The sequence below is a fragment of the Aaosphaeria arxii genome (genome assembly GCF_010015735.1).
Source record: "Aaosphaeria arxii CBS 175.79 unplaced genomic scaffold BU24scaffold_12, whole genome shotgun sequence".
NCBI lineage: Eukaryota > Fungi > Ascomycota > Dothideomycetes > Pleosporales > Aaosphaeria > Aaosphaeria arxii.
In genome coordinates, this window is record NW_022983485.1 from 705,424 (window position 1) to 724,552 (window position 19,129).

The window sequence follows — 19,129 nt, forward strand, 5'->3', positions numbered from 1 at the left end:
GAGTATTTAACCATGGCAAATAAACCATAGCAGAATTAGTATAGCGAACATGGAGATCAGCACTGCGGGGGAAACGCGGAGAGCGGAGTGGACGACATGTTCAGTGATGTTCTGTTTGTCTACTCGTCATTCGCCTCTTTTCGCGGAGACTTGAGTCATGACCCGTCTCATCCAATCGCCTGGAAGAAGTCATATCCGAATATCAAGGCACAACACGCTTTGGCTGGTTCAACCCCAGTTTTTCGTGTCTGAAGATTCGGTTCTGCATTTCCATGGAAGATAGTTTCTCTGATTGAGTATGCCGACAGAGGCAGGCTCGCATGAGTACCGTTCGGCATCGTTGATCCACTCATTGGTAACAACCCGGGGTACCAGCCGCAAACAACGTGTCGCACGCATCTTCTTCACATTACAACACCTCATAAGAACCGCAACTTAGAATTTGGAACTCGTTGCAATGCTGTCGCAGGACTCACCTACCATCCCTTCATTTGATGATCTCCCACTTGACAAGAATGGCCCGCCAGGCAACGCGTGGGGTTTATGGGGTGAACACGACGAGCTTGGCATGCTCAATCGCATCACACCCCAAGTTGTAGCTGCCGCCGCCAGAGAGATTCAAAATGGACACCGTATATCACTGGACTGGCCCCTGGACAAGCCATCTCATCCTGCTTTCGATCGACGCCGCTTCCATCATGAGATCTTGAACAAAGCCCCAATGACAATGAACGATGATGCCATCTATATCAATACCCAAAGTAGTACGCAGTGGGATGGATTCCGGCATTATGGTTATCAGCGGACGAAGCAGTTCTACCGAGGGCATCGACAAGAGGATTTTGTGCCGGGCCAGGGGCCGCTCAGTATAGACGGTAGCATCAACGCCTAGATTCGCGATTTGACTGTATTCTGACATTTTCAACAGTGTTCGCTCGTCATGGTGGAATCACTGGCCGGGGTGTGCTGCTTGATTGGTACTCGTGGGCGCAGAAGAATGGCATTCATCGGTCTCCATTCGAGACAGGTGCTGTGGAGTTGTCGCATCTGAAAGCAATACTGCAAGAGAAATCCATCGAACTCCGTCCTGCAGATATCTTGTTCATTCGAGTCGGGTTCACGGCCGAGTACGACAAGCTCTCCATCGAGCAACAGCAAAACTTTCCAAATCGGCAACCAGGTGGACTTTTAGGCCTTGAAGCCAGCCGCGATAGCCTTCGCTGGTTATGGGTGAATCAGTTCGCTGCTATTGCGTCCGATGCGGCAGGTTTCGAGCGTGGGCCCGCGACTGGTTCTTATAACGATCCCGATGTTAGCATTCACCAGTGGTGTCTCGCAGGATGGGGTCTACCTCTAGGTGAACTGTTTAATTTGGATGAGCTGGCACAGTATTGCCAAAAGCACGGCCGGTGGACATTCTTTGTTCAGAGCATGCCGTTGAAGGTATGTGGCTCAAGGTACTGGACTATCGCCTTATCTTCGTATGCTAAATTGATGATAGATTCCTGGGGGAGTCGCGAGCCCCGCCAATGCCGTGGCAATATTCTGATCCTATCATGAAGACTCAACAAAGGACATGTGGTAAAAGAATTTGGCGCCTGAGTTCTTTTATCATAGCTATTTCTGCATGATAAAGAGTAGTATAGGAGGAAGTAGGGCCCGCTTTGCTTGTTCGTCGGCTAGGGCACTGTAAGCATGATGGGCTGTGGGGATAAGCCTCAACGTATTGTAGTGCGCAAAACCAATTATCAATCTCCTGGTATGGTTCTGGCCGAGATTGGCCCTTTATGATATTAGATTGAGAGATGTCAACCGAATTGCCGCCTGTAATGGTGATCAATATAAACCGAGTTTCCACCCACAATATCCATAGAATCGATTGGATCTCTACCTACCGCAGTGATTAACGTCGATTGTATTTTCCGAATGTTACTCAGAATCAATTCAATTCTTGTCTATAACATTATCTGATCAACCACCGATAACAGTGACCAATTTTCATCAACTACCAACTGATATGATCCCTGAAGGGACTTAAAGTATAGTATGGAGAATAGAGCGATCGATCGACTATCTACCCAGATAGGCTACCGAGGTTGGTAACACCTAGTCAGAGTCTCCTGAGTGAGCAAATGCCTAGGAAGGCCATTGAAAGTTGTAGGGCGTAATCGTGATATCCTTTCCTGTCAAAAAGGTTACTGCCTGTGGTAGTATCTTACAATTAATGCAAATTCAAAATAGTCTGTAAGCTGTAAATGATCTCAAGAGGAGCTTACGCCTGGCTTCCAACCTACCCGTTATTGTTATTCAATTTCCACCTACTTTCAATTGGTTTTGATCTAATTCTACCTACAATAATGTCTAAAATTGAATCAGGCTTCATCTGCGGCGGAAGCAATCAATCAACTACCTTCCCTGTAACACGAACTTTAGAGTCTCTGATCCACGTTATGCTAAGAGATTTTATGGCTACCTCAATTAGCATTGGATTTATTACTTCCTCCACGTGAATTCTCTTTTTCATTATGGACGGTACATGAGTGACCATGCTTATGATTGCTGGGAACGCTCAAAAAATCGACATCATGCGATATCCGTTATAGGTAGAAAATATGATAATACATTGCTAAGAATGATTGTTTCAGAATTAATGTTACTCTTCTAGTAGACGTTTCTGCAACTAACTTTGTTGTTGTTAGACCTATTTGCAGCGCGCAAGGAGACAGGCTTCTTCTTAGCGACGACGTTGCTGTTCGTAGAGATAGCACTGTCCTTGGAGGCGGCTTTGTTTAACCACCCCAATCTACTATCTACAACAGTGATCAATCAACGACCTGTAGTAATGGTTAAAATTGATCAAATAGCCACCTACAGAAGGAAAGGTGGAGAGAGGATAGCCATATTTACACCATTTATCGCATTTCAACATGCTAGACAAGAATAATCAATTAATTGACAAGCAGGGTACTCTAAAAGAAATGCGCACCATGCGAAACTAAGAACATAAGAATCTCCGCTCCAAGTTACGCCCAAGATTGGTTCTAACCAACTGGATTTTTTCCTACGTGAGCCTTTATTCTTTCCTAACGGCTAAGCAGTGATATTGACGAAGCAATCCACGTAGGCTAATTTAAATGCCAGTAGCAAGCCAGCAAACTAAGGGTTCTACTATGGGCTAAGTACCTAATCAAGCATTATACTCCTCTCTGTAAGAAAAATCACATTTCTACCTACACTAGTGCAATTGGTCGAATCTTTACCTATAACCGCGATCGTAACGATGACCTTTCCGACTCTCATTGTAGCTAGAATCGACCGAACGTTGGACTAACAGTCACGAAAAACAAACGTTCACCTACAGCAGGAAGATGACAGAGAACAGCCAGTCAGAATAGAATCTATGTCCAATCTTGTAGTCTAGCAGAATAGGTGATACTGACCAAAGGTAACATGTACGTAAAGAACCATTAGGCTGAACATAGATAGATCAGGGCAGCCGAGAGATTGACGCGTCGTCCCACTACCTCCGGAGACCGATTGACAAAGGCGAATATTTGCCTACTCTACCAAGTCATCGATTACGGATTGCCCTTCCGATGCTCCTTACTATCGAGGTTTCACTACGCAGAAATAAATATTTAGGAATGAAAGCAGACGAAGACGCATGTTATTTATACAAAGGGTAAGCAGGTTTAGTTGTACGGCTGACAGTATCATGTCTACTTAAGAACCTCGATCAGCTACCTTACAGTTGATATATGACTTAGGTAAACGCATTACTTGAACTATATACTAAGAGCATTACTAGGTAGGCAACCCGATGGCCTATCATCGTACACTAGGATACACTGAATAATGCCTCCTTAGTAGGTGGTTAGAATCTGCAATACTCTACCATACAATCATTTCTAATCGTGACAGTTAAGTAGGCACAGAAGTTTATCAGGTAATAAATGCAAAAAGGCGTTCTTTGGAGAATGTATCTATCAAATAAACCCAAATTGTACTATAATGAGCCACTGTACTCTGGTAGACTCTTTGGTAAGAAAATCAATTTTCCTTCCTTTCTGTGACCATGAACAACTAAACAGTGGCGACATAGGGTTGATGTATATTTCTGATCATCAAGCGAGACTGCAAGCAAACTCCAGTTAGATAACGCATCATTGCGTCGGGAAAACGCGTATCAAGTATCGATACTTTCGTAGAAAGGCAATCGAAGATGTAATTGATAAAATGAAGAAAAAATTAAGAAGTAGTAAAGTAATGAAGCAATTTCTAGAGTAACAAAGCAAGCCATAAAGTGGTTGAAGCTGCAAAGCAGCAATTATAGTTTCCCAGAGTATGCAGTCTTGGGTAGAAAAGCATCCTTTGTTCTAATTAGAATCGAATGTAATTTTTTTTTTCAAACATTAACTACGTCAGAAATTGCATTGCTACACGCTATACAAGCTTGTTGCGATGAACATTCAGGTAGACAAACGCTTGATTTAATTGTGAAGTGTAGAAAATGTGAACATGAAGTACTAAAGTCTGATGTCTTATTAATTTGTTGCATATTACAACATCTGTGTAGTTCTATCTATGGCTCTGAAGGCTGTAATTAGATGGTTCATGCTCTAGAAATGACAACATTTAAGTGCGCTGTAGAAAGTCAAATATGCTAGCTTGCCGCATCACCTTTGGATGCTTGACCTCCTTCTCCTCCTCGTCCTCAACATAAGCCCGCTTTGCGGGGACACTCGGGGACAACACATTTTCTTTATTGTTGGCATCACTCTGTTCAACACTATAGTAATAAATTAGCTGGTGTCTTGAACAAATCTTAGACAAACACAAAAAGCACAAAGAAGGAGGAGAACATAAGAGAAAACATGAAGGAGAACAACTATTTCTCAAGGCACATAAATTGAGGAAGTAAATGCATTACAAAACCAAGGAGACATGACGAAAGATGCATATACTTGACAGAAGCTGAATGTGAAGATCAAGAAAGGGAAGCAAAAGTGCATAAGGATAAAGAGCAAGTCATGAAAAGATTTGATAAATATGTCAGACAAATGCACTTACATTTGTTTTGACGGCTCCGCGCTTCGACTAATCGTCGTCGTCGTCGTCGTCGTCTTCATCGTCGTCGTCTTCTTCTTCGTCGTCGTTGTCGTCGTCGTCGTCGTCTTCGTCTTTCTCTTTCCTGTCAACTTCATAGTTGACGTCCTTGTAGGCACTATAGGCTTCTATATGCATTAGTATTCTAGTATGTGAGACAAAGAAGGGGGAAACGATAAAGCCTACGACGGTCTCCGACGGTTCCTCCACTTCTTCCTCAGCGGAAGACAACGAAGGTGCGGGAGACGCCGCAGCAACAAGATCGAGCTCGACGACCTCGATATGATCGGGTGGGGGGCCCTCAACCCCGGAGAGCCTCACGCGAGGGAGGATCGAAAAAACGCCGTCGTCGTCGAAAAACGTATCGGTAAAACTACAACATATGTCAGCAAATTGCACAATCAGTCAATTACGCGACCAGTCAATGACTGATCAGTCAATCACTGATCAGTGAATTGCAGGATCAGTGAAGCGCAGGATCCATCAGAGCAGTACATACCTCATCTTGATTTCTGTAAAACTTGGAGAACTTAGGATGAAGGAAGCAATCCATCTTAATAAAGCCCAGATGGGGCGAGCATCGACCATCTGTGATCTCGCTAACATGAGTGGCGACCAGACGTGATTGGCCACGACCCCTGTTCGAAAGTGATCTGAATGGTTCACTCGTCCTGATCCCATCAGTGATCCGTGTCCCACCACCTGATGCCCACCCACATCCTTGGAAAGCGCAATTTCTACCGGCAACTACCGAAGCCCTACGCGAAGGTAGACGGGAGCCTCATGGTGGAACAGAAACCCTAAGTGAGAGAAGAACATGCTTCCTATCATATCTCCTTATCACAACACCTGATCAATTGTAGTATCTTGATATTATATCTTGACGTATCTCTTCTTCTAATCTGTATAATTTTTATTAAAAAGGTCTTCAGAAACGCCTTTGCGTAAGAAAGAAGCAGTTGAGTATTGCTATAGTGAACTTGCACCATCTGTCAGAATTGGAGCTTGAATTAGCAACACACCAATCATGACATGCCTGCACCATGCGATTATACGCATTCTATCCTCATACCTGATTGTGACATATCACATAATTGAACACAGAAGTTGATATGACTGTGACTCTGGCTGACTATAATTGTTTATTGCCTTTTCAGTTGTTTCATTCTTCATTTCTTCAATGCTCCGCCGATTGCCCCATGAGTAGAATATCTATACTTGATGCGGCTTGTTCAATAGAGAATGTGTATTCATTTCATTGGAGTTGGCTTCTAGTCTTCCACGTACTGTGATAAAACCCCTAATGAGGTGCCGAATTCTCGATAAAAGCCAATGTTCATCCTAAACTGGAAGAAAACCTTCTCCATAGCATGGTGACCCCCAAGGCCGTTCATTCCTTCATTTCCTCAAGTGTTGATGAATTTCACCTTGCCTCAATCTAAATGTTCTTCCCAATTGTCCCTCGCTCAGTAATTACTTCTGAGGGAAAGGACAGTCTGGCCACACTGTCGCCTTCCTCATCTTGCGGGAGAAGTCCATCCAATTTTCATCGTTCTGCGTCAATTGGTACGTGATGTATGCATCAATTGCATCGTCCCACATTACGGCATATTTCCTCGCGTTGTCTGCTCCTAGGACGATGGCACTCAGCTGGGTCCAGTCCAAGTCCGGCCCGCTATACTTCCTGTCCTTGTCAAAGACGAAGTCAGAGCGCTTGCGGGCTTGAAAGCAGAGTTTCATGTGGTCAAGGTGCTGTTGGATCCAGTTGCCGAATATTGGCTCGCCTCTGTCGTTCTTAGGAAAGACATACGTGTCCATAACATATTGGCGATGTGCGCCAACGATGGTCCAGTGGAGGTGTGAGGGCTTCATGATTCTAGTATCGACGCGGATACCCTGGAGACAAGGTAGGTTGAGACTGTCGAGCTTCCTGTCGTAATATTAGTAAACATTAGTCTTCACGAGAGAGATACTTACGTGTTGAGGTTTTTGTTCCAGTCGATTCCAAATGATCCCAGAGGTTCGAGCGTGTACCACAACGCCTCTCTGGTATTCCATTCGTACCAGACTGGGAGACAACCAAGTACGATGGGCTTGGATGTGCCCTGAGGGCCAGTAGACCATCGGGCATACATCTTGGGACGTTCTTCCTCGTCCCAGAACTGGTTCCATCTCTGGGCGTTATTTGGTATCTCAGGCGTTACGATGATGAGACTACGCCCTCCCATTTCTCGGACCACGGAAGCACAGCGAGCCTCATGTTGGTACACAACGGTGCGGCGATCAGATGGGTGATACGGACAGTCATCGACCTTGTTGGCCTTCTACAGTTCCTCTCCCGCATCCAGTATATCCTTTGGCGTGGGGGCATTTTTCCCGACCGAACATCCGGAGGAGGCGAGAGCGGCCGCGGCAGCGTCAGCCCAGGTCTTGTGAAATTTCCATTTCCAATCCTTCGTATTGTAGTTGAAAGGAGCCTGAATAGCTCCAACAACGGCGACTGGCTGGTATCCTTCCTCTGCAATACGAAATCCTAATCGCCGGTTGTTTGGGCTGCAAGGATGCTCTGACGTCTTCCTCTTTGAAGTCTTCTCTGTGTACCTCGCTGCATAGATTTTGCCTTCAGGTCTCTTGTAGTCATTTCGACTAACAGAATAGTTGGAGGGGACGGGTCCGTGTGCCTTGACGTCGGTGACCTTGCCAGTGTCTTTGGCGGACACATAATGCCGCTCGTATCTTCCAGCCATGTTGTAGACGATACGAAGTTTGATTCGTATCGTTCAGACAACTGCTTAGTTCACAGAACTGATTTTTTGAGAGAACTGGTATATGCAGGGGACTGGTTTATGCAGAGGACTGGGCTTTTCGGATTGAAAGAGGTCCTGAGGTGATAGTTAGATTAGATCAACAGTACATTTGAATGTGGGGAGCTCACCAAAGTAAGGAAGTGAAGAATTGAAGCCCTCAAGGTGTGCTCTGGGTTGATAACTTGTAGGTGGTGTAAGAGCTGCCAACAGGTTGATGAAACGGCGAAGGTTGTGCTCGCCACAAGGTCAATATATAGGCCCTGATAACCCACCTTCACCTTCACGCAAGCACGTCCTGTCCTCTTGCGCAAACATCCGTTTGTCAGCATAATTACTGCACACAAACACCAAAGTATCATATGGCAGATTTGCGGTAAGCATCGAGACCAGCTACCAAATGTAATTGGCCCACAATACTTACAATCGGAACCCTATGGTGATATTCACTTCAGGATTGCTGCCTGCATTCTCACATGAGAAAATTACGGTGACCAACAGTACGAACCGTTGACACAATTGGCCCATCAACTAGAGTTTTACGGTAGTATTCACTTCAATATCGCTGCCTGAGCTTCCACGTGGAGAATGGCGGTGACCAAAAGAACGAGCTGCTGAGACAATTGGCCCACGAGTTCACGTGAGGTTACAATCAGAGCGCTCCAGTCATATTGACTTCAATTTTGCTGCCTGAGTTTCCCCGTGGAGAAGCGGCGGTGACCAACGGTAGAGACTGTTGAGGCGATTGGCTGCTTAGATCCTACTTTTACGATATAAAAGCCCACACTCTTCCCTCTCTTGATCTCATTCTCTATTCCTCCAAGTCTTTACTTCTCACACCTTCTGCTTGTTCACCCTACCTCCAACACCTCCGATCGACCCTCTATTACTTTTACCACATCAGTATCGGATCACACTCCTTTCATACCTCGCATATCTTCCTCCATAACCACCCACGTCTCCCCTCGGGGACTTCAATCGCCATGCCGGGAGCACGTCCAATTCCGTCCCCCGTTTTCCTCGATGGAACTCAAGGTTTATTCTTGCGCCAATTTAACTCAACTGAAGCCCCTCAGCTGAACCAGTCTGCCCATGCTCAGGCTCAGCGATTGGGCCCTGTCGGCTGCAGGGTCACCTCAAATATCGTGGTTGGAAATCTGAATTTGAGGACCGATATGAACGGCATTGCCCTCCTTCAGAAGGGCGATAAGGCATTAATCAGTATCCCATGAATCACGAAAGAAAACGTGTGGGTGCCGGTTCGATACCTCCAGATCGGTAGTGTCCCGTACATCGACGACTTCCTGAAGTGGAACATAACGACCGATTTTCAGTTACAATCGGTCCCAGGCTTAGGCAACCTGTCTGCCTCCGGTGACGTGCTATCGCGCACAATCTCATTGCTGGTTCAATATTTCGTTAGAGATCCCCCGGCTCACCTTGACACGAGCATCATTACGAATTTAGGATCACCCGATGCTCTGGCCGGGATGATAATGGGCGCGATTACAGCCGCCAATATGCACCAAGTTCTAAATAAGCCGGATTTCTCCATCCATGGACTTGTCGATGCCAAAAAGTATCGAATTAACGAGTACACGCCTAAAGGCAGAGGAGGCATTTATGTACGGCTCTACCTTTCGGGAAAAAACGCCACTTTCTGGACTCCGGGGAAAAATCATCTATATTTCGGCCATACGATCGAGTTCTGCTCACGCTACACCTCTCATCAGACAAAGAGTACTGCAAAACATAGTCTTCTCAAAGAAACGGCCGAGAGAATGATTATGTTTCCAGTAGCCATATTTGAACACGAGAACAAGACTGTCTATTTGCTGATTGAGCAAATTTTCGTCTGCTTGCTCCAGACATGGCGGCGAGATGTTTTTGCTATCCGACCAGGTGGCTCTGGCGCAAAATTGCTCGCAGAGAGGCCTACAGCCGCTGCGGCGGTCGACGCGGCACACTACTATAAGATGGCTATCGACTTGGTTGCAGCTAAGACTGGTTGGCCAGGAGGGGTTCTACGTGAGAGCTTCCAGGTTCCTTTCGGTGTGAACTTCAGCTCACCACTCCAAGAAATCGTATTTACGGAGCGGCCACTTCTGTTACGAAAGGATACTTGGATAATGAATAAGCAAACAGGAGAGCCTTACCAGATTGCCGAATTCCGTCGTGCCAAGTCAAAGCTGGCAAGCTGGAGGGAACGAAAAAGCGCCACTGGGAAATCGACCAACTTTGGTACGCATGTTTTCTCGGGTGCGTCCCTCAAAGATGGAGGCTCCTTTTCATTCGAGATGTTCTGTACCGAGACGCCGAATGGCATCAATGGACCTCTTCCGGGAAGTCGATTTTATGTTACGATCGATGTTCGACTGGATTGGAAACCCCACTCGAAGTCCTGGGCTTGCCTGCCTGAAATCGGGCCATACGAAGATTGGGACCGCGCAAATAGCTGGGCTATTCGCGCGAATTGGGAGCATCCCCCTGCTTCTGGCCAGTGGAGACACCGGTGGATTCAGTATTTCACTCCGAGTGTTCTCATCGCAACAAATGTGCCTGGTGGGTTCAATGCGTATGCCCAAGGCATACGTATGATCCATTGGTTATTCGGAGAAACTCCAACCCACAAACATAGTTGGATACCGGATGCCTATGGTGCGGCCTTTGTCAAGCAGATGAAGTGGGATTTCCTTACCATGACCATCGATTTCGCGACACCTGTTCGCCTACCGCCGCCAATCTCAGCTGCAAGGCGATCCGCTGCTTCCATAAAGGCACAAATGAAGCAGCCGCAATACTTACTCGAAGGTGTCGATGGGCCTTTCCAAGAAAAGGTCGGGCATCGTGGCATCGTTTGCGACACTTGCAGACTGATGGCATTTGACAATACCCCATGTATCCAGGTCGCTGATAGACGAGTCTGCAAGAATTGTCTCGAGATATACGGAAGACCATGTTGTTCGTGGACACCTACGCTGAGGAACAGGTCAACACAAGAAGACAAAATGTCTCCCGACCAGATTGTTCAACGAAATACCATCCGATCGGCACTGATCTGTCGACCTGCCGCCCCACGCGATAGTACCCCCATCAGCACGAGAATTCGATTCATAGCTGACAGGCCCGCTCAGGACTCGCTCATGGCAGATGAGGATGAAGTTCCTCGATTTGAGATCCCAGATTCAGAGGACGACGAGTCTGATCTAGATTGACGGAGCATTCATTGCTTCTGATCACTTTAGGGAATTCGTTCCTCCCAAGCACATGTATTAGATTGCTAGTTTTCATTTTTCTCTCATCAACAGTTCCATGAAGAGGAATGGATAAGAATGGATAGGACCCTTGGTGCGATACTTTCTCCACTCCACTCTTCATTACATTAGTATTTCGATTTCAGTTCAATCAATGATATCATATGATAAATCTCTTCCACTCGACCATCTGTGATAATCTTGTTGCACAGTCTGTGGAAAAGGTTCTATTGTATATTACCTTGCCTAACACCAGTTACTTTCCTGGAAATATTGGTATTTCGACAAAATTCACGTATTATCGTCTCAACACGAAGGGCTTTGTAAGTTGCCCAAAAGCTATTGGCAGAGTGATAATACTACGTAGCTCTCTATTTTGACTTTCAAACGCCTGGCAGTGCGCTGACGATGCAACATGACGTTCAATAATCTTAGGATGGACGGCGTATTGATTGAAAACCTAGCAATACTTTATAATCTAGATAGTGTAATAGTGAACAGCATGATCATTAGCAGCAGTAACTTTTGAGTCAGAGTATATAGGTAGGAGACAGAGAGGAAATAACCAGCTGGAGTAAAATTGATGATCACTCTCCAACTGCAATTATGATCTAAAATGGCCAATTCTCCAGGGGGTTATATTGAATGTATACCTGCCATAGGGATAAAACAATAGATCACGATCGATCGAATCTTTACCTACAATATCCGTTCCAAGACCTTGAGTTTCCGGTCCGCAACAGTGCGAATAGACGCGTTTATAGTGGGGAGCATTACAAGCATCACTGACATGACCTGCAATCAGTAGATGGGTAGGGTATTAAATATTCGCTTTTGTCAATCGGCCTCCGAAGGTAGTGTACGATGTCTTAATTCTCTCGGCTGGCCTGATCTATCTATGCATGCTCAACCTGATGCTTCCCCACCGCGTGATCCCCGGAATGCCTCACCTATCCAGCTACCCTGCCTGCATTATCCATTAACGACTATTGCAATGCATCCTAGACTGCCTCAGAATTTCTCGCACCCGACTGCGTCCACGTCGTTTGCCGTCGTCTTCATTCCATCTCCTCGATCGTCTTCGTCGTCGTCTTTGTAGTCGTCGTCGTCTTTGTGGTTGTGGTAGTGGTCGTGACGGTGGTGGTGCCGGCGATCACGGTCACGGTCACGGCCATGGTCGTGGCCGTGGTGATCTTTGTCTTCTTTGATGCCGTTATTGTTGTAGTCGTGGATGGGGTCTTCCTCTTCTTGGTTGGCTTCATATGCATGCGTAAGTAAAGATGAGACACAGATAAGAGAGACGGGAGAGCTTACTACGCTTTCAACAAATTCTACTGTGTTCTTAAAATACAAGAAATAAGTTTTGGTAGCCATTGAGGAATTAGGTTCAAGAACGTTTTTGATGAAGGCGGACGGAGGACCTTTGATGCCAGAGAGCTTGACAGGAGGCAAAAGACTCTAGACACTAGTCTTGTCGCGGAATGAGTCTGTAGAGCTAAAGGGAAAATGTTAAAAAGTTGCATAATCGAACGAAACAGCACATACCTTATTTGCCTTTGGCGAAAACTTGGGGAAGTTCAAAAAGGAAGAGAGCCAGTCTTAGAACAGAACGGATGGGGATGGCACTAGTTGTCTAACTAACCATGATAGGCATTAGTGCGCTGTCGCCATTGGATACACCCCTGCTCGGAAGCGATCCGAATGGTCCTCTCACCTTCACTTCAAAAGAGTACAATCGCTTGAAGCCTAAGCAACCATTTATATATAGATGGTGTAGAAAGATTATCTCACCAGCCAAACGCTTCTTTGGCGGGCTTATTAGAGCGCTATATTGTTGATTAGTAAGGATCAGAGCCCTGGCAACGCGTCTAAGGGAAATATGTGCGCGTTTTGCTATACTGTAGAATGAATTACGCTATAGGACAAAAATTAAGTACATAAGGCGTAACAACAACGTTTGAAGGCAACAGAAACGCGTTAGTAATCTATTATGTTCATAGGTCTCTACACAAGCATACAGTTCTATTACTATTATATCAATATTCTTAGTAGTAGTAGAGACTAAGTAAGGTAAAAGTAGCTATATTCGAATCAAATCCTGACCAAAACAGCCGTAGACTTGTGGTAAGAAATCGGCTTGTACGCTTACTGATTGGCTGCTAGTTTTGTACAAGGGATCTCGCACTGCTTAGCAGGAGCCGATCTCTCCGTCATGAGTCTCATTAGTGATAATAGCAAGGTAGGTGAGGCTGTTTAGGGATCACGTGTATGGGGAAGGCACTAAGCAGAGCATAGACATCGTCTACTTGCCTGCGGAGGCCCATCGATAATGTCCAATATTTACCCATCCATCGATTGCAAGTCGCGTCCGTGATCATGTCTGATATTGAGGCGTGTATGCATGACAATGTCAAGCAAACAAAAGCAAGGACATGCAATTGCCCCTACTTTCATTCTACTTGATCGGTCACTGTTCGATGTCGCTACGTTCTGAGTGATCTGCAATTGTCTATTGCTCACCCTGACACTATTGGCGCAATGATGGTATGTAGGAAGTGAAAAGCATGCGGAATTGCTGTTGCTACAGTCATACCTAAGTCTTACAATGTTGGTAAACATCCAAGACCGAGGTAAGGGCACCTATCGTGTAAGCATACTGCATAGTAGTTGGGGCCAGCTCCTGATAAGCCACTAAACGGCCATTGTACCGCTGAACAGGCTAGATATTCAGATAATAGAAGTATTAATTGACACATACTATACAGGAGAGGTTGTGTACGCGTGATGAGCTATGGAGGCCTTCAGAAGGCGTAAACCTACAAATTGTTCCTTTGAATCGCTGTATCGAAGTCTATCTCGCCGAGTGATTTGCGGCCACCTATATCACGCGATTCGCATCAGAAAAGAGTGGGATGCATACCTTGAAGAGCTCAAGGGTTGTTCGGATTAGTTCAAAGTAAGCGAATTTGGGCGCAGGGCAGATAGCAATACTAGAAGATGGAATCCGGTAACGTAACAACAGCGATAGGGTTGCTGCAAAATTTAGCCGCTGGACATTCATACCAGTCGACCGCAGGGAAATGTTCAAAGTCCCTACATATGCATCACTGGAGACTAGAAAGTAAAACCAGGGCGCTGGGGACGGTAAGCATGTGGCATCGCCTATCCGTCCCGGTATTCGGAAACACGGATCGCTACTTGACCTATCAATGGCGGGCGCTCATCACCTACCGTCCGAAACAGGTAACACCATAAAGACGACACAGGCGCCCAACCCAAAGATAAAGATGTTGATCAATGATTGATAGAGAACGAAGAGCATAAAATTAGTAGGGGCTTGTCTATCAATACCGGGCGTGCAGCGAGATTGTTTGACACATGGGATTTGCCAGCCCCAACCGACTGGAACCAATCAGAGTGAATTCCGTTCAACTGTTATCATCCACGTTGCGCCACACTATCCCAGTTCGGGACTATGGCAGAGACGACCTTATCTACAACACCAAGACCCCTTATACCGAGTCAATCCATCCATTTCGTTGATAGAGACTCCCAGGGCGCCTTGGCTGTATTCGAACAGCGGATCCGACAAGCCTCTCTTTTCATCATCCTTAGTGACCCACCAATGCCGCTTCGATGCTGGGGAATGGGGAATGGGGAATAGTAAGTTGTCGGCGGCGTGGTACATCTCTCTCGGCTGTTAGGCATGGTTGACAACATGGTTCTTATCAGCGCCAAGTCGCTCGTGTTCACGAAGTATGGGGGTGCCGTGGTGGATATTGTGTGCCATGTATCTGGGCACTGATTGTCGGATGCCTATGTTCGGTATTTGAGCCGTGTTGGAAGGATGCCCTATATAGACTCCTGCTATTCCCCCTGACAAGGGATTTTCCCTTGAGATTCTCCAAATTATCTTCTTAATTCAATCTTGATCCTAAGTCGTGACGAAGTCTTGTAACCGACAAAATGGACAGGACGCTGTTCGCCAGACATGACAATCCGACGCCGGTAGGAAATATCCCTATTCTAGTTTCAAACGCACCTTTAACATTGATATAGGAGTATGACCCGGCCATGCCTAATGGCGGAAACTCTTTGGATGTAGATGTAAATGCACAATATGCCGGCTACGAATTCCACTATGTCTACCTCGTCATTTGCGGCTTTTTTGTCTGGATGATCGTTCCTGGTATTTTTGTCATCTCACATCATCTTTACGGTAAAACTAATATTTGGAAAGGTATCGCTCTGCTTTACAGTGGTCTTGCCCGACGAAAGTCTTCGCTGTCTCTATTGTTCCAATGCTTCATGGTCTTCGGCGTGTTAGTAAAAACGTCTACACTTGAGATTGAAATTCACTGACACCGTTCCAGTGTCAGTTTCACTTGGATGTTCTGGGGCTACTCGCTGGCTTTCTCCCGAACTGGGAACGCATTCATTGGAAATTTGGAATATTTTGGACTGAGGCATATCATGTCTGCGCCCTCTCCAGGATCGGCCCTGATTCCCGAAATCGTATTCGTCTACTATCAGCAGCTGTTCTGTACCTGTACCGTCATGCTCGTCATCGGAGGCTCTTTTGAGCGAGGTCGTATCCTTCCATCAGCAATTTTCGCATTCCTTTGGACAACCATTGTCTATTGTCCCATCGCATGCTGGGTCTGGAACTCCAACGGCTGGCTGTACAATCTCCCATCGCTTGGTAAGCAGTGCGCATTTTGTCGATTGCAAGGTCCCTAGCTTACTCTGAAAAATAGATTTTGCTGGAGGCTCGGTCGTACACATCAGTTCTGGATCTTCTGGTAAGTCAATACTATGCTGGATTGGTTGTGGTGCTTGCAGATGAATGGATAGTGCAAGGCAGTGCGGACCTCACTTTTCCAACGTCCCCCCTCCCTCTCACCACCACATGACCCCAAAACAATTCGAGAATGGGTCTAACATACTTAATAGCGCTTGCCTATGCATTTGTTCTCGGAAAGCGTAAGCATAAGGGTGATAAGATTCATGGGAAGCCGCACAACACCACGTTGGTGTTTCTTGGCACAGCTTTGATCTGTAAGTTACAACTCCTACAACTCTGGAATCGCTTCCTGTGCTGATTTTCGCGGTCCTGGGCTGGATGGGCTTCAATGGCGGTAGTGCGCTTAATGCAACGATGCGATCAATGATTGCTGTGTACAATACGCAGACTGCGGGATCATTTGGTGTGCTGGGGTGGGTCATCGTGGATTACGTCCGCACCAAGGGACATTTTAGCGTAGTCGGAGCTTGCTCTGGCGCTATTGCCGGTCTAGTTGGTATTACTCCTGCTGCTGGTTATGTATCGCTCTGGATTGCTGCGTTGATCGGCTTCCTCACCGGCGTTGTGTGCGCCCTCTGCCATAACATCGACAAGTGGCTCCACATCGACGAAGGAATGGATGTTTTCAAGCTCCACGGAATCGGTGGAATGGTGGGCTCATTCCTTACTGGTATCTTCGCTCAGAAGTGGGTGTCGTCTCTTGATGGGTCCTCGATCTATGAGGGAGCTCTCGATGGCGTCGGTGTTCAAGTTGGCCGTCAACTCGCAGAGATTTGCGCCGTTGCGTCCTATGCCTTTGTCGTATCTTGCATCTTACTCTACGGCCTCAAGTTCATTCCTTTCATGCACCTCCGTGTTAGCGAGGAGGCTGAAATGATTGGTCTTGACCTTGACCAGTTTGTCGACGAGCAGATTGGTGACTGGAGCATGATGGAACAACACACATACGAGGGGCAAGTTGGAGCACAGTCCAGCAGCCATAGCAGCGTCAAGGCAACCCCTGAGGATGCTGCTGCTAAGCAGGCATAAGTTGGATGTGAGAACGTGTGTGGAAAGACGTAGTGGTGCACGTGACAGGCACAATGCGCCGGAGACGGAGGACTTCAGACGTTGTTCATACTAGAATGAGCTTTAATATGAGACCAATTTTAATTTGATATATTTGTTGAGCATTTTTCGTTACAATATACCCTCCCTGTTCGACTGTCGCATGGGCATCGGAAGGCCAACGGTACCCCCCATAAAGATAATTTCGGAAGACGCCTGTCCACAGCCTATCTTTTGTATTATCTACTCCGGCTAGAAGATTACTGTTGGCAATAGTCATGCCGCCCATTATTAAAATATCTAAATAACAAAGTATTGCAAGGTCTCTTTTGAGCCTATAATAAGCAATGTATGTACGTCCAGCTGCCAGTTGGCATGCAACAGTGAAGTGATGGATACTAATATGATTTTGTCCATAATCTACTGAGGGGGCCCAAAAGCTGTTATGATCTCCTGGACGTAGTATCTCACTGTTCTATCTGCGTCCTTTTTTCCAAGTGGCTGGAGCAACCCTGCAAATGATCATTTCTCTTAGGTCTTATCGTTGCATCGAGGTTGCCAGGCTGCAGCATTTCCATGTTTTCTACAAAGGTACCATTAGCCAGGATCGAAACCAGTGCATAGGCTTCTTACCATAATATGCCTCCAGGAACGTCATTATCGGCAAAACCAGTAGAACCAAAGGTACAATCTGCCCGAATCCGTACTCATTTTCAATCGTCCACTGCTCATCTGACATCCACCGTGACCCCTCCTTCTTGTCTTCGATCAGCCAGTAAAGGTTTGCCGTGTACCATCCGAGCATGGTGAGTAATTCCATGGCATCAGAGTACACATACATCCTCCACGCGTATGCAATAGTCTTCAGCCCATGAAAGAGTTTCAGCAAGATAGACGACCGCGCGATACGTCTTGTAACCTTGTCATCGACTGATGACCACTTCGCGATTATCCATCGTCGCACAGTCTTGTTACGGTCAACAAGAGCTTCACCTAATTGCAAGGCGTAGAAAGTGTATCCAGTGAACAGGAGGTATGTGATAGCAATCGCCCAGCCGAGTGGCTGCCCCCCGAAGTCCTTTACATTATGCGATGCGCACTTCACGGGACATCCGAATTCATTATCCCAGTCCCTGTCGGCACCCATCCAGGTAACAGTGAGGAACAAGACGAAGAATGCAAAGAAGCAAACAAGCCTCCATTTGGTCGAGAAAGCCAATGGGATCCGTCGATATCTTCCGGTTGTCCTATAGCGCTTGCGGTCGCTGGAGAGGTAGGCCCAGAGCGATATGAGTGAGAGCAGGTGTGCATTCGAGCTGAAGAATGCTAGCTCACGTACGACGGAGAAGTGATAGATGCTGATATGGTTTTCTGCTAAAAGTTTGAGACCGGCGATCATAATGGCGATACCGGTTACGACTTGTTGATCACTCAGCGTCAGGGTGACACGGAAAAAACAGTCCGCGAAGACATCTGGGTTCTTTACGTGTGATCGAACCCAATTTCCGAGGTGCGCTGTTACGAATTGGTCGATTGTATTTGTGCGCCGAGGTTTTGGGTAATGAGAGAGGATGAGGTGGGCAAACGTGGTTATCCAGGCCAACAGTGCGGAAACAGCAAAGGCGATAACAACCTGTGGTCAAGTTAATCAACATAGAGAAATGATGAAGCTAGAGAGCCTACACCAGTTCCGGCAATATCAGCATCAGCCTATTTTGTATCAGATGAGGTTTCAACCAATTGTATCCTGCAAGGTACTGCATACTTTCAACGGTGGACAACCACAAACGCTCCTTATAGAGCAATCAAAGTCCTTGAAGTCCAGACAATATGGAACGGACGCATTGCAATATAGCTGGTTGCTGCTACACACCAGACTCATCACGAGCACATTTGTTTTCTTTTGTAAGTTGCATTGAGAAAGTGAAGGGTTGTTGAGGTACGGCGGGGTGGGAGATGGGCTTTGTTCATAATCTCGACCCTGTCCGCCCATGGTTCCCGTCTTCCGATAATCTTAGTAGGACAGTTAGCCCATCGACTCTGGTTCGCTAGTTGACATTCGTCCCTTTATGGTAGTTACTCGCGTCTACTAAATCTAGACTTTACATATAGTC

The 19,129-nt window shown here is 46.3% G+C and overlaps 7 protein-coding genes across 7 annotated transcripts; 3 read left to right on the forward strand and 4 right to left on the reverse strand.

Annotated features, from left to right (window-relative positions):
* The first annotated feature begins 259 nt into the window (after positions 1-259).
* Positions 260-1,709, forward strand: BU24DRAFT_473229 (uncharacterized protein). The gene is made up of 3 exons (XM_033532767.1): positions 260-875; positions 929-1,443; positions 1,502-1,709. The coding sequence occupies exons 1-3, from the start codon at positions 458-460 to the stop codon at positions 1,547-1,549; spliced, it is 981 nt and encodes a 326-aa protein (XP_033378376.1). The 5' UTR covers positions 260-457; the 3' UTR covers positions 1,550-1,709.
* Positions 1,710-5,097: 3,388 nt separating this feature from the next.
* BU24DRAFT_414479 (uncharacterized protein) lies at positions 5,098-5,787 on the reverse strand (the record flags this gene model as incomplete). Its single annotated transcript, XM_033526220.1, has 2 exons — positions 5,098-5,479; positions 5,606-5,787. 2 exons carry the CDS (start codon positions 5,785-5,787, stop codon positions 5,098-5,100), a joined length of 564 nt encoding a protein of 187 aa, XP_033378377.1.
* Positions 5,788-6,579: 792 nt separating this feature from the next.
* Positions 6,580-7,853, reverse strand: BU24DRAFT_414480 (uncharacterized protein; the record flags this gene model as incomplete). The annotated part of the gene is made up of 3 exons (XM_033526221.1): positions 6,580-7,036; positions 7,084-7,418; positions 7,488-7,853. 3 exons carry the CDS (start codon positions 7,851-7,853, stop codon positions 6,580-6,582), a joined length of 1,158 nt encoding a protein of 385 aa, XP_033378378.1.
* Positions 7,854-9,430: 1,577 nt separating this feature from the next.
* Positions 9,431-11,125, forward strand: BU24DRAFT_467528 (uncharacterized protein; the record flags this gene model as incomplete). Its single annotated transcript, XM_033532446.1, has 1 exon — positions 9,431-11,125. One exon carries the CDS (start codon positions 9,431-9,433, stop codon positions 11,123-11,125), a length of 1,695 nt encoding a protein of 564 aa, XP_033378379.1.
* Positions 11,126-12,170: 1,045 nt separating this feature from the next.
* BU24DRAFT_473232 (uncharacterized protein) lies at positions 12,171-12,818 on the reverse strand (the record flags this gene model as incomplete). Its single annotated transcript, XM_033532768.1, has 3 exons — positions 12,171-12,622; positions 12,710-12,730; positions 12,807-12,818. 3 exons carry the CDS (start codon positions 12,816-12,818, stop codon positions 12,176-12,178), a joined length of 480 nt encoding a protein of 159 aa, XP_033378380.1. The 3' UTR covers positions 12,171-12,175.
* A 2,262-nt stretch (positions 12,819-15,080) lies between these two features.
* On the forward strand, positions 15,081-17,111 carry BU24DRAFT_444701 (ammonium transporter). Its single transcript, XM_033530648.1, has 7 exons — positions 15,081-15,172; positions 15,224-15,353; positions 15,405-15,486; positions 15,538-15,866; positions 15,922-15,966; positions 16,118-16,222; positions 16,276-17,111. The coding sequence occupies exons 1-7, from the start codon at positions 15,131-15,133 to the stop codon at positions 16,995-16,997; spliced, it is 1,455 nt and encodes a 484-aa protein (XP_033378381.1). The 5' UTR covers positions 15,081-15,130; the 3' UTR covers positions 16,998-17,111.
* Positions 17,112-17,598: 487 nt separating this feature from the next.
* On the reverse strand, positions 17,599-19,008 carry BU24DRAFT_414484 (uncharacterized protein; the record flags this gene model as incomplete). The annotated part of the gene is made up of 2 exons (XM_033526222.1): positions 17,599-18,648; positions 18,889-19,008. The coding sequence occupies 2 exons, from the start codon at positions 19,006-19,008 to the stop codon at positions 17,599-17,601; spliced, it is 1,170 nt and encodes a 389-aa protein (XP_033378382.1).
* Positions 19,009-19,129: the final 121 nt, after the last annotated feature.